The sequence below is a fragment of the Bolinopsis microptera genome, chromosome 7, assembly GCF_026151205.1.
Source record: "Bolinopsis microptera isolate Bmic1 chromosome 7, MBARI_Bmic_1.0, whole genome shotgun sequence".
NCBI classification, from domain to species: domain Eukaryota; kingdom Metazoa; phylum Ctenophora; class Tentaculata; order Lobata; family Bolinopsidae; genus Bolinopsis; species Bolinopsis microptera.
The window spans coordinates 16,817,972-16,831,129 of record NC_087078.1 but is presented as its reverse complement, the minus strand read 5'-3'; the positions used below and the strand labels follow the sequence as shown (position 1 = coordinate 16,831,129).

At 37.7% G+C, this 13,158-nt stretch overlaps 1 protein-coding gene across 1 annotated transcript in view; it reads left to right on the top strand.

The window, feature by feature from the left end:
- Window positions 1-13,158, top strand: part of LOC134818452 (calumenin-A-like) — an 88,894-nt gene that overhangs the window by 69,484 nt on the left and 6,252 nt on the right. Inside the window, exons 2-7 of the mRNA XM_063828020.1 lie at window positions 595-712; window positions 919-1,018; window positions 1,196-1,292; window positions 1,438-1,601; window positions 1,855-1,970; window positions 9,261-9,374. Of these exons, the coding sequence (XP_063684090.1) occupies window positions 598-712; window positions 919-1,018; window positions 1,196-1,292; window positions 1,438-1,601; window positions 1,855-1,970; window positions 9,261-9,374 (706 nt within the window). The 5' untranslated portion in view covers window positions 595-597. The remainder of the gene's footprint in view (window positions 1-594; window positions 713-918; window positions 1,019-1,195; window positions 1,293-1,437; window positions 1,602-1,854; window positions 1,971-9,260; window positions 9,375-13,158) is intronic.

The following is a 13,158-nucleotide window of genomic DNA, read 5'->3' as shown; positions in this document are numbered from 1 at the left end:
TCCAGTACTTTCAGAATTAAATAAACAGACAAGAATTTGCATATATAATTTTATAATTTAGAGTATGTTATTGTCCACTTGAAAGGGACATTTAATAATTAGTTAAATTATTAGATATGTTAGATTTGATAATAATCTGTTTAACACTTACTTTATGCCAGCCAATAGACAGAAAATGATCTTACAAATTTCTGAAATTTACCAACAATTGTCAACTGTAAGAATAATGGATTTCCATAGACCATACCCTCTTGAAGATCAATCCCCTGGTGCCATGTGTGTACTGCCGCGCCTCCCCTAAAAATATTGATCTAGGGAAATTTTTGTGTAACAGTGAGGTAGCATTGCTATTTTGCCCCCCCCCCCCCCCCTTTGTTCAAAATTTGGGGGGAAAAGCGTTCCCCTCTGTTGCCCCCCCCCCCCCTCAAGGTCTGTAGGGCACTTCATTTTACACCACCTATATTAACCCTATTGTGCACGATTTTAATTAATTCTAAGAGGGAATGTTCAGCAGTTACTTCCAGGATCTTTACCACTTTCAATACCACTTTGGTCATTAATTTACGAGTTTAAAAGTTGATTAATTATTTCGACAGGATGTTACTTAAAAGTACTGCATTTCTGGCATTATTTGTCATCTTGGTGAGTGGTGAAGAAAAGCACAGAGAGAACATCGTTGATAAAGAAAGACGCCACCACGAAAATGAAGCAGGTTGGTTTGAGGCGTTAAATAAATTTATGAATATTTACAATATTTAGTCCTTTTTTAGACAAACATTTCACTAAACTTGAGCTTTCACTAACTTCAAACTTTGCACAAGTAAAATAATATCTACACTGCACGATGCCAAATTTTTTTACATAACGTAAAATGTACTGTAATATTGAATTGAAGTTTTATGTAAACGGTTATTTCAGATGTAGATCATGAAGCATTCCTGGGAAAAGATCACGGACATGACTACGATGATATGGATGAAGATGAGAGCAAGGCTAAACTAGCCGCACTTTTGCCGAAGTGAGACGAATTAATTTCATTAGTTCCATCTAATTATAAGATTAATATAGTTTTTCAAAAGTCATCTACCTACGATTGATTTTTGATAACTCCATCCTTTTGTAAACTCAACCGTTAAATATTTTGCTATTCATTTTGGGTTATACACAAACCTTCTAGCTTTAAAACATCCTTCAGAGTTGATGCTGACGGTGATGGTGATATTGATGAAACTGAGCTGAAAAATTGGATCAAGTTGCAGATCATGGATTACGTTCAGAAAGACGCTCAAAATGTAAGCCTTAAATATTATAGTTCGTACTTCGTAACACAATTAATGATGATTCAACAATCAACATGAGCAGAATAAAGTGCACTATAGCGTTATTGTGTACTGAGGTGTTATTACGAACCATGATGCCAACAACACAATTATCTAGGCCCTGCCCAATGAAGATACTGATAAAGACGGTGTTGTGACGTGGGAGGAATATGTTACAAACACATTCGGGGAACAATACCTCAACAGGGAGGCCGGTGAAGATGACGGTAAAGATGACGGTAAAGTTGACGATGATGATGATGACGATGAAACGTACGCCAGGTTAGTTTGGGGTATCTTTAGAAATATTTTCGATCTGAAGGGGTTTCTTGTTTATTGAATTTATAATACACAATTTGAACACAAGCACACAACTTTATCTTAAACTCCTCAAAACCACTCACAAAAACCCGGTAAATCACTTTACACTATAAAGTTTTACTGGCACTAAAAACTATGAATCCAAAGTGTAGATTTAACTTGTAATCAAATATTAAGTAATTGCTTTTTGTCAACTCTGAAACTGCTCCACTAGATACGTTAAACGAGACAAGCAGAGGTTTCAGCTGGCTGATCAGGATGATGACATGAAGCTGACATTTGAGGAATTCACTGCATTCCTCCACCCTGAGGAATTCGAACACATGGCAGGTAAGATTGATTCATACTAATTGGTATGTAATCACATCTCATCTAAGTTTTTTGGTATATCTAAGTTACTGGAGCTCTCTACAAAACCCTTTGTGAGGTGTTATACCTACCACCCCCCCCCTGGCCCTGGGTTAGACCTACCCCCCCCCTGGGTGGTTGCTGGGGTGAGCTCAGCAGGTAACAAGTAAGCCTATCAACTGATTAAGAGGCTCCTAGTTACTGACATTCTTACTAGCTAGTAGCTAACCCGGGTTATTCTTTTGTGTTTCCTGTTGAAACTAATATGAACTTCTCATTTTTCTCCTGCCCAACCAAACTACTCCAGCTTTTAGAAAACATTGCGGTGAGTAGCTTCCTGGACTAGTCCATGTCTGGTGTGAACCATGTCTATACTCTCGTGTGAACTGTGGTCTGTGAGTGTACACTGTACAGTGTACAGGGACACATGTCTATACAGTATACTCTGGTGTGAACTTTGAGTGTACGCAGTACACTGTACAGGGACACGTGTACTTGTTCAGTTGAAGTAGAGAAGTAGGTAACTTAAGGCCAATAAATTTGGTTACAAAAATGTTGGTTACCATAATTTTAGTCAAAAATTTCGCACATTTTTAGTCAGCAACAATTCGACTTTTTGAGACCATTTGCATTTTCCATTCCATCTATTTGGTTTTTCCATTATTTAGCTAGTTTTGAAAATATTTCGCACATAAAGTCATATTCATACTTTAACGGTTTATTATAACATTTAATAGGAGCGGTTTTAAAGGCTAAATTCTAGAAGGGGACGTTTCACAGAATTACTTTAATGAGTTAAAATATATGCAGATACTGCCTGATGGGAAAAGGAAGTAAGAGAATGTGAAAGCATAGAAGCAGTGGATTACACGTGTAATAGTCAAACTTCAAAGTAGTGTCATTATATTAATTATAAACGATGTATCACTTCGAGATGGCCAGGCCTACTCTCATGCTGTCTATATGTGATGATTAATTCTGAAAAACTAGGGACAACTGGGGAATGATCCCAGAACCTCGAGATTTCGCGTCTCTTGCTCTACCAATTGAGCTACTGACCCTGATTCTCAGAGCGAAATCACCACTCAAATACAGCACAACAAATAACTGATAAACGATGTAATAAACTATGTGTGAATGTACTATACGTAATCTCTATAATCCATATCTATGAACATTTACTTGACCTCAGACTCAATTGTTAGTTAGCAGAATTGTAGACTTAGCGTAGAGATAACTAGTACTCCGTTTTATAGATCTACCTTATCGGACCTTATTTGGACGGACATTAAATGAACGGACATTATTATGAACGGACATTAATGTGAACGCTAGAAGGCATTCAAAACCATCAAAAATCCGAATTTTGTTCATTTCTTTGGCGTTTTTTTATACCAGCTAATGTTCTTTAAATCCATTTTTTTATACAATAGCATATAGTATAAGCGTCTTAATACTCAATACTCAATATATTACATTGCAGCAGCCGACCGCAATACAGAACAGTTTTAAGTTCAACGTGCAATTTTTATTTTTGCATTTTATTTTTACGAAAACCTACTATTTATTGTTACTAAAACAATAGCATATAATATAAGCATATCAATACTCAATACTCAATATATAAATATTACATTGCAGCAGCCGACCGCAATACAGAACAGTTTTAAGTTCAACGTACAATTTTTATTTTTACATTTTATTGTTACATTTTATTGTTATAAAGATCAGGATTTATAAGGCAGCGGTTTTGACAATATTGTTATATGGTAGTGAGGTTTGGAACACAACCAAAAAGCAGCTACATCGCTTTGAGGTGTTCCATCAGCGTTGCTTGAGGAGAATACTTAGGATAAGATGGCTCGATCGGGTTAGAAACACTGAAGTGCTGGAGCGTGCAAAGATAAATCCAGTAGAGACGTACATAGGAGCAAACCGCCTGCGTTGGTTTGGCCATGTCACCAGAATGCCAGACACTAGGCTTCCTAAGTACCTGCTTAACTGGACCCCTGCCCATGGGAGAAGATCTAGGGGCCGTCCAAGAAAGAACTGGAGGAAATGTTTGCTGGAAGATGCTGCATCGTTTACAGGAAACACTGACATAGACCTAGAAGGAGCGAGCGAGATGGCTAGTGACCGAAAACTTTGGAGGGAGATGATACGTCACAAACGGGAGTTCATTGGTGCAGGCCACTCGAATGATTGAGGAGACCTAATCAAGTAAGTACAAGTAAGTAGTTTTATTGTTACTAAAACCTAATATTTATTGTTACTAAAACAATAGCATAAAGCATATATAATATAAGCATCTCAAATCTCAATACTCAATACTCAATATATTACATTGCAGCAGCCGACAGCAATACAGAACAGTTTTAAGTTCAACAATCAACCTACCATTTTAATTTTTAATTTTGTTTGTTACGAAAACCTACTATTTATTGTTACTAAAACAATAGCATATAATATAAGCATCTTAATACTCGACACTCAATATATTACATTACAGCATGGCAGCCGACCGCAGTATAGAACCTTTTTAAAAGTTCAAAAATGTATTATCAAATTTACTTACTTAGTTTTATCATTTGTTGCTACTATTATGTACTAGCGGGTTCAAAGGACAATAGACGGCGCGGAACTTATTAACATTTTGATCTTAGAAAAATATTTTAATACTCTTCTATTATTTCAATAAAGTTGTACTATTAAGGGGTCGTTCACATATTACGTAATCAATATTTTGGCAATTTTTACCCCCCCCCCTCCGTAATCAACCGTAATCAAGACCGAACCCCCCCCCCCTATATTACGTAATCAAGATTAGTAATTGCAAAACACTTACTAAACGGAAATTTGTTTAAAAAACGAAAATTTTGATTACATAATTAACGAAAATTGTCCAGTTGCAGTATTCACATACCTTAAATCAGACCTTATTCGGACGAACATTAAATGATCGGACATAATTATGAACGGACATTAATGTGAACGCTAGAAGGCATTCAAAACCATCAAAAATCCGAATTTTGTTCATTTTTTGACGTTTTTTATTTCAGCAAACGATTTTTAAATCCATTTTTTATACAGTAAGTAAGAATAGCAGTCGTTAAGCAGTAAAAATGTTAAAATATGTTTACATGATCAGTGTCTAATATCACATATAATCATCTTCATCAAATGGGTGTTCGTGCATGAAATAGTCCATGCTTAAAGCATCAGTGATTTCTAGCTTTATGGAAACCTTTTTTATCAAACTACCCCGGTCCTGCATTTCAGTGTTAACTTTTACAAGCCATTCGGCGTGAAGTGGTTTTATCTTAGACAACTTAAGGTTAACCGTAATCACTTGGAGTTTTCCTAGCACTGTTTCATTACCTCCCCTGAGTAATATGAACTATAACAACGTCGGACAATGTCCTTGGCAACACGATTTACCGTAATGTCTAGAGGCTGGAAAAAGTTTGTCATGTTGGCGGGGACTAACTCATGAACTATGTTGTTGAGTGCCATAATTCCGTTGACTTTTTCCGCCAAGTGACCCTTGAAAACCTCATATACTTGTAGGGTTTTCTGTGCCTCTGGCAGACCAAGGAGAACCTTTCCTTCGTTAACTTAAGGCATAATAAAGTTCTCATAATTGTCATATTTTGGACAAAAAGTTCAAAGTGGAAAAATGTTTGAAAATAATTCAACGGACTTTAACTTAGACGGACCTTAAATGAACGGACATTAAGATGAACGTAAGGGCCTCCAGCGCGAGCGTCCATTTAATGTCCCTCCAAATAAGGTCCGATAAGGTAGATTGTGGAGTACGCTATATAAATATCTACCACAAACCACACTTTATATTATCACAAACGATGGATACTTTTGAATTAGGGCAGATCTCAGGACTCAGAAGTTTTTAGTTTACTTTATTCATATTTCATGGTGTAAGTAAGTAAGTATCTCACACTATTCTCCGTATACTCACTATTAGCTAAAACCTGGCTTGGTGCACCAAGCACTAGTTCTCTGTAGTAGCACGGCGTTATCGTAATATCTATTATAACTTTAAAGTACTACTACTATAACCTGTACAGAGTGTACACTGTACTACTAATATCACAAGTCAAGATATTACTTTAATCGAACAAAAATATAATACAGCACGTGACGTCACAGCTAGGTCCATTAACCTGTCACACTTGGCATATTATAATGATTAAAGATATAAAAGGATGAAGATTCAGGTAACAGTACGATATAATAATCTCACCAATCACCACTGTTCAATGGTATCAGTACTGAGTACGGTCACTGGGTACTGGGTAGGTACCATATTGAATAAAGTCAGTTTATATACTACAGATCGTATTGAATAGAGTGCAGCTCTGTGAGGTTATTAGTGTACTGTATGCACGTGGATGATGCAGACAGAGCACCAGACCTGGACTTAACTAGAATATTCTAGACTCGACAGTCGACCTGGACATACATTAAATGCCTACCATCATACATTGCATACCTAATCTACTGTAATTCTTGCAGTGCTCTATTATGCAGTAAGATCACAGTGACTGTATGGCTGGATAGTAAAGTTTACCGCTATAGATACGGACTCTTTCAAGATTCGTGTCGAAATCTGAAATCGAAATTCTTGAAATTTGATTTGCATCTCAAATTGTAATTCATAAGCTAGAGTTTAAACAGTTTGTATTTAAGAGCTGCACTCAAAGTTTGGACACGTATCATATCCACGTATCATATCCACGTATCCTATCCACGTATTTTATCCACGTATCCTATTCACGTATTTTATCCACGTATCATATCCACGTATTTTATCCACGTATCATATCCACGTATTTTATCCACGTATCATATCCACTTCAGCTAAATTAATGTCGGCGGATGTAGAGATTATAAGAGTATCATATGTGCTAATCGGGGGGTAGCTAGTGTAACTGTTTGTAAACAACAAAAGAGTGACTCTGATTCCATGGGACACGTAAGTTAAGAAACTTCCTCACTCGCTGTGTTCTGTTAACAATGCTGGTATATTCCCAATAACTGATCCATCATTCAAGATCTTGGTAATTCACAGTCCTCAGCGACAAGCTACATATTCCGGGTTGTGCTTTTGTAATACACTCACTGGGGGGGGGGGGGGTGCTCTGTTCTTTTACACTTATATTTAGCGAACTGCTATTATTTATGGACAGTGGACACGGATCTCTCAGAGTCAGTGTAAACTTTAATGATGATTGCAGCATCACGGACAGTATCAGGGGCCGCTTGAGGATCAAGACTATTGTAGTTGGATGAGTTAGTGACAGTGTTTCTTAATGTTTTACTTAGTGACAGTGTTTCTTGGTGACAGTGTGACTGCTGCTCAATGTTTCTCCAGAACTTAACATATCGTTTACAGTACACATCATTAGAAACGTGCAGTTTAAACACAATGTCATGATCCTATGTAATGGTTTCATTCACAGAATGACTGTTCAATGTTCATATGGAACATTCTTCAACACTCTAAATCTGTAAATATCTAATATTTCAACTGGACTATTATGAGATAAAAAGTCAGTGGACCCAGTTTCACAAGTCAAAACCCCGATTTACTGTACAATATTTTTCCGTTCTATTTACCTTTCCCCCGAACTGTACGGTAAATCGGGGTAATGTGCTCGGGTATTAATTATAGGACTGATCACAGCTGTTCTTACAGATTGTAACGCAATTTGTTCGACAAGGGTGATGTCTTTGGGTATTAGGTATATACTGCCTACTGGTCACAGTGTCACAGTGCAAGTGTCACAGTGTCACAGTGTCACAGATCAATGACTCCCTAAACCTCGTGTAATATTAGAAGGGATATCTAGTATAACCACGCTAAGATATTACCCCCAGTTTATTGCACAGTGCATACACCCCAATAAGAGATTTAGTTTCGGGAGCTTGTCCTCTGATTTAACATATTGTTTACTGTAGTTAATACTGTGCTGCATTTTAATACTGTACAGTATCTTAAATATTCAGAATCAGAATATTCAGAAATATTCAACTCTCCGTTCCACATGTCATGAGTACATAAGTAATTAGCTTTAATTTAACACGGAATTTGCGAAAGACGTTAATTAATGATGACGTGTTCAATTCGAAAATTGTATAATATGGTGATATGATGATGCTATGTTGCAAGAGATACAAGACCCCTCTATTATATATGATAAGGCTCCCCACATCCCAATAACCCTCAGTCCGTGTCCCAAACAACTCGGCACACTCCAAATAAAACACCCTCACCCCTCTACGTGTGTGTTATTAATATTGCACATATAATGTTTAATATTATGTTTAAATGTAATGTTTAATATTATGTTTAATATTAAGTTTAATGTTATGATTACTGTTATGATTAATGTTATATCTTCAGGCCAGGTCGTGTTTAATATATTTCAAAATCGGTATCTCCGATGCAATGAAATATGTCTTAATCTAGAGATGGCCTGGTAGCAAACGCAATCTGGACCGGTTTACTAAAAATTGTGGTTATCTAATTTTATCCCATGGCGAAATAATTAGGTACTTGCTTATCTAATAATTATGCCAGAATTATGTTGAACTGTTATTAAACACTGATATCTGGATATTATCCGGTTGGAAGAGACAAGGACAAGTGAAACAAGGAAGTTAGGAGTAAGGGCAAATTTTCGGCGTCAACGCCATCTTCAGGCTCAATAAATGTATTTAATTGTAGTTGTGAAAAAAGTTTAAAAACTTTTTTCGCAACTACAATTAAATACATTTATTGAGCCTGAAGATGGCGTTGACCAGTGGCGTAACGTTGCATGTTGGCGCCCCCCTGCCGAAAAAAGCGCCCCCCTGTTGGCGCCCCCTCCCCTTTTGGTGCCCCTCCCTAAAATTGAACAAATTAGGTGATTTTAGAGAATACGCCGGTAAAATCTCTAAAAAAGTGTGTATCTAGAGCAAAACGCGCAGTTTTGCTAGTACTTTAGTTAAGTTTTCGAAATTGTCCCACATTCAAACGACGATTTGGCGCCCCCCTAAGACGGCGCCCCCCTGCACAGCGAGGTCAGCAGGGCCTTTCGTTACGCCACTGGCGTTGACGCCGAAAATTTGCCCTTACTCCTATCTTCCTTGTTTCACTTGTCCTTGTCTCTTCCAACCGGATAATATCCAGATATCAGTATTTCAATCATGAGACTAATAAACAGCGAACTACTCCGTTTTTTGATGTTATTAAACAATCATTTTCTTCAGATGTCGTGATTGCGGAAACAATGGAGGATATGGACGAGAACCAGGATGGTAAAATCTCACTTTCAGAATATGTCGGAGAAATGGAAAACGACGATGACGACGATGACGACGAAGGTGATGACTTTTACCAACATTTTAATTCATTAATTTATCAAAATATATGCGCTCAGGCATCATTCATTTGTTGCTCCATAGATTTTAGAGGCGAGTTTGACAAATTCGTTGACAAATTCGTTTGACAAATTTGTTGACAAATTATTGATTTTCTTTTGAGTTTTTGTGTAATTAGCCTCAAAGCTCAATCATGGCATGGCAAGATCTGATCTCCATTTAGTTAAAGTTGTATATTCGCACAGAGCTGTTAAAATGTTAGCCTCCAAATTGGATTTGAAATACAACTTATCTGGACCTCATTTTTGAGCTAATGATTTATCTTACCGCGGTAGCAAACAATGTTATTTTATCATCGACCCAGCCAGAAAGTTGACACTCTGCACTTATTTACTCTCTCTAGCTATCGACCTAATGACCCATTATCATCTAATCATTTATCGTAACATCTTTTTTCTTAAGCTATTTACGAATATCAATGTCTGCCAGGTCTGAAGCATCGTTTAGCACTTTTCAGCCAATACGAAGAAGGCGATTACTACACGGATTCTAAAGCGCCATCCCTGTATTAACCACCAGTCGTTAGCTTTACCATTTGCCTGCAATTATATCATCCAAAGCCTTAGTAATTAAATAGCGGAACAGGTTCTAAAAGTACTAGCAAGCTATCACTAGTTTTTGGACCTTAAAATCTGATAGCATTTCGCAGTGCGCAGAACACAGTGGAAAATGTTGGCCATTTCGCAGATTTTATTTTTGCAGCGATAATCGCACTCCCTCGCGATTATCGCGCGATAATCGACTCCTTGTGCGATTATCGCCTCATTTTGCGATTATCGCGCGGTTATCGCCTCATTTTGCGATTATCGCCCCCCCTTGTGCGATAATCGCCTCATTATGCGATTATCGTGCGATTGTCGCCTCAATTTGCGATTATCGCAGTATATAACGAGAACCTAGCTGCCACATCTACAGATCTACTGGAGCCATTTCAGATTTTCAGTGGTAACATAAGTTTATAATTAAAGTTAAAAGATTAACAGCAGTCGAATATTTAGAGTTGACAAATTGACAAAATGCTGCGTTGACAAAATGGCTACGTCAAATGATCAAATAGTTACTCTATATGATTCAATTGTAAGCCCACATAATTTAATTTTGGTCAACGTTGATTAGCGGGTTTTCATCTTTAAGTTAATATATGATTCATCTCATGTTCGTTGACTAATTTACCTATTTCTAGCTAGAATCCAGAATTCTTCCAAAATATCGAGAGCTCAGATTAGACTGAGAGGGGACTTTTTGTTGTGACTTCCCTAGTCACCGCTTATTGTGCGGCCGGGCGCGTCATGCCCGAACCTCGACAGCCATCATCCCGAACCGTTTATATTATCTGACAGCCGCTTTCAAATGTGTTTAACTTAACGATTAGATTTATATTTTTAGAATACTTTTCCGTTAGGCTTATAGCATGTGATCACCTCTAGGGCTCAGGTTACCATTTTGACAGTTAATTCAATGCTCATAGTATGTCCTGGCCTTATCGTTTAACTTAGATCTGATTGCTTGTGACGAGATGATGTATTTCGTTTGTCTCTATCCATCCCGGTTACGAGGCCTATCGAGCTGGAACTGTTACTTAAGGGTGCCCCAGTGAGGCACACTTTATATATATAATAATGATAACATATACACTAATTTGATCCATCGGATATTAATATTCACGTCTAAGTATTACTGCTATGAGTATGACATAGTGTATTCCTGCTCGCATCAGAGTTATTTCCGATGTCATCCCAATTCAGTTATCTAAGGTCTAATTTTTACCGGAGAAATTGTCAGCTCAATCGTTATCTTCGATTCAAGTGATTCCTTGCGCTCAAAATTGTCCCGCACTCGTCAAATTACATCCTCTGAGAATTATGGCGAAGTGGACAAAATTGAATCACCCTCGCGCGGCGACAAAAACTTGCGTGATGCGCGGTTTCAGTCGCAGTCACTACTATAACGAAAAAATTTTAATGGCAAAACATAAGCGGCGTTTTACATAATATGTGGCGAATATCATTATTGATCAAGTAGAAAATATGAACAGAGGGTGAAGCATCACCAAATTAACAATCTTTCAATTTTAGGCATATAGCAGATTGTCCCAAACACTAAATCCATCATGATTGACCCATTTCAGTCACACAGCTTGGATTTCACTTTCAACAGGTATTTCCGTGTTGCTAGCTCGCACTTTTTCACAACTCGGTCTTCGTCATTACGAACATGGTCTGAAAATTTATGTTGCTTACATTTCTGTATTAAAGTGGTGGTCGTCCACATATTATGTACTCCCCCTCACCTTCGATGGTTAAGTAATATATGAACGACCCCTTACACACTACTATTCAACGTGTGGAAATCAAAATTTGATCTCAAACTCAATTAATTCTAAAAGCCCAAGTTATTTCTTACTTGTCATGTGTTCGTGATTCTTAAAAAGGGAGTGAGTACTCTCACCACTCATATTAGCATCAAAGTTCTGCATAATTCCCGCAAAAGTTCGGGGCTTGCAGAGAGCTCTCTGGCTTCTGGGTACTTGCATCAGGTCTTTATGTACCTCGCACAGTGGACAGGGGAACGTCCCATTGCTGCCCATACCCAGCATAGCCCACAGTGCCTTTGTGTCTGCACAGAGAATCATCTTCACATGTGCTCCACAGAAGACAAAGTTCTTGAGCTGTGGTAGGTCCCGGTTAACCACCTGTAATGTTATCTGTCTCATGCCTGTCCAGTTTTTAAAGTGTAAGCTGTTAATACAAATAAGCTCAAGTTGAAGTCTAGATTTCATGAAGAAATACCTTAAATATGACCTCCATGTTCCTGCGATGGTCCGGAGCTTCGGTGTACACCAGCATTGGGTGGGCATACGAGCTGTTACACGAAGGCTGGTTTAGCACATTGACTGCCACTTTAGTGGAGCTCGTGTCTGCGTCTACAAACAGCTTAACATGTATAGTTTTGTCAGTTCCCACATCTAACTGGCCTGGAATATATAGAATTCAGCTGGCTGTTAATGAACTATGTGATAAAAACCGCTAAAAGAACTGCCCACCTTGACCTATTTAAATCAAATTAATTTTTTGTAAACAGCTCTATAATCTCTAGAAATTTGAAATACCGGTATTCTTCAAGGTTATAAGTGTTTTGGTTAGCAGTTCCTGTCCATCACAGTAGGCTACTGGGGTACGTCTTGCTAACAGCTCACCACTTTTAGTTTCATTTTTATCATGTGCTGCAGCTTTATGGGAAAGAGAAACCATTGCACTCATATAGTTCACCTTAAAACATGAATGATGTTAATTTTTGATGTACAATATATTCTATATTTCAAAATCTGGGTTGTGCTATGCTATATGCTAGTACGCCATGACACCAAAATGATATATAATTGGTTTTGAGTTCAACTGAGCACTCACGGTGTATAATTCTTCCATTGACTTGATTTCCTTCTCTGATTCCATTTTTATATCATATTTTTTTAGCAGTGGCCGCAGGTTGTTTCGTACATTGGCTGTCCCCGTGTTAGCTAAAAATTGAGTCAGCATTTAATTTATTGCGATGAAATCTATTGCACACTAAGAATTAACTTTTCCACCCGCTAAGTTGTAATGATAATGACAATTTGTATCGTTCTTAACAACTTACATTCAGCTTTGAACATAGCAACATGAAGAGCATCAATTCGTTTCTTACAGTCAACGCCAGCCAACGCCTGTACATACTCCCGCTGCTCTTT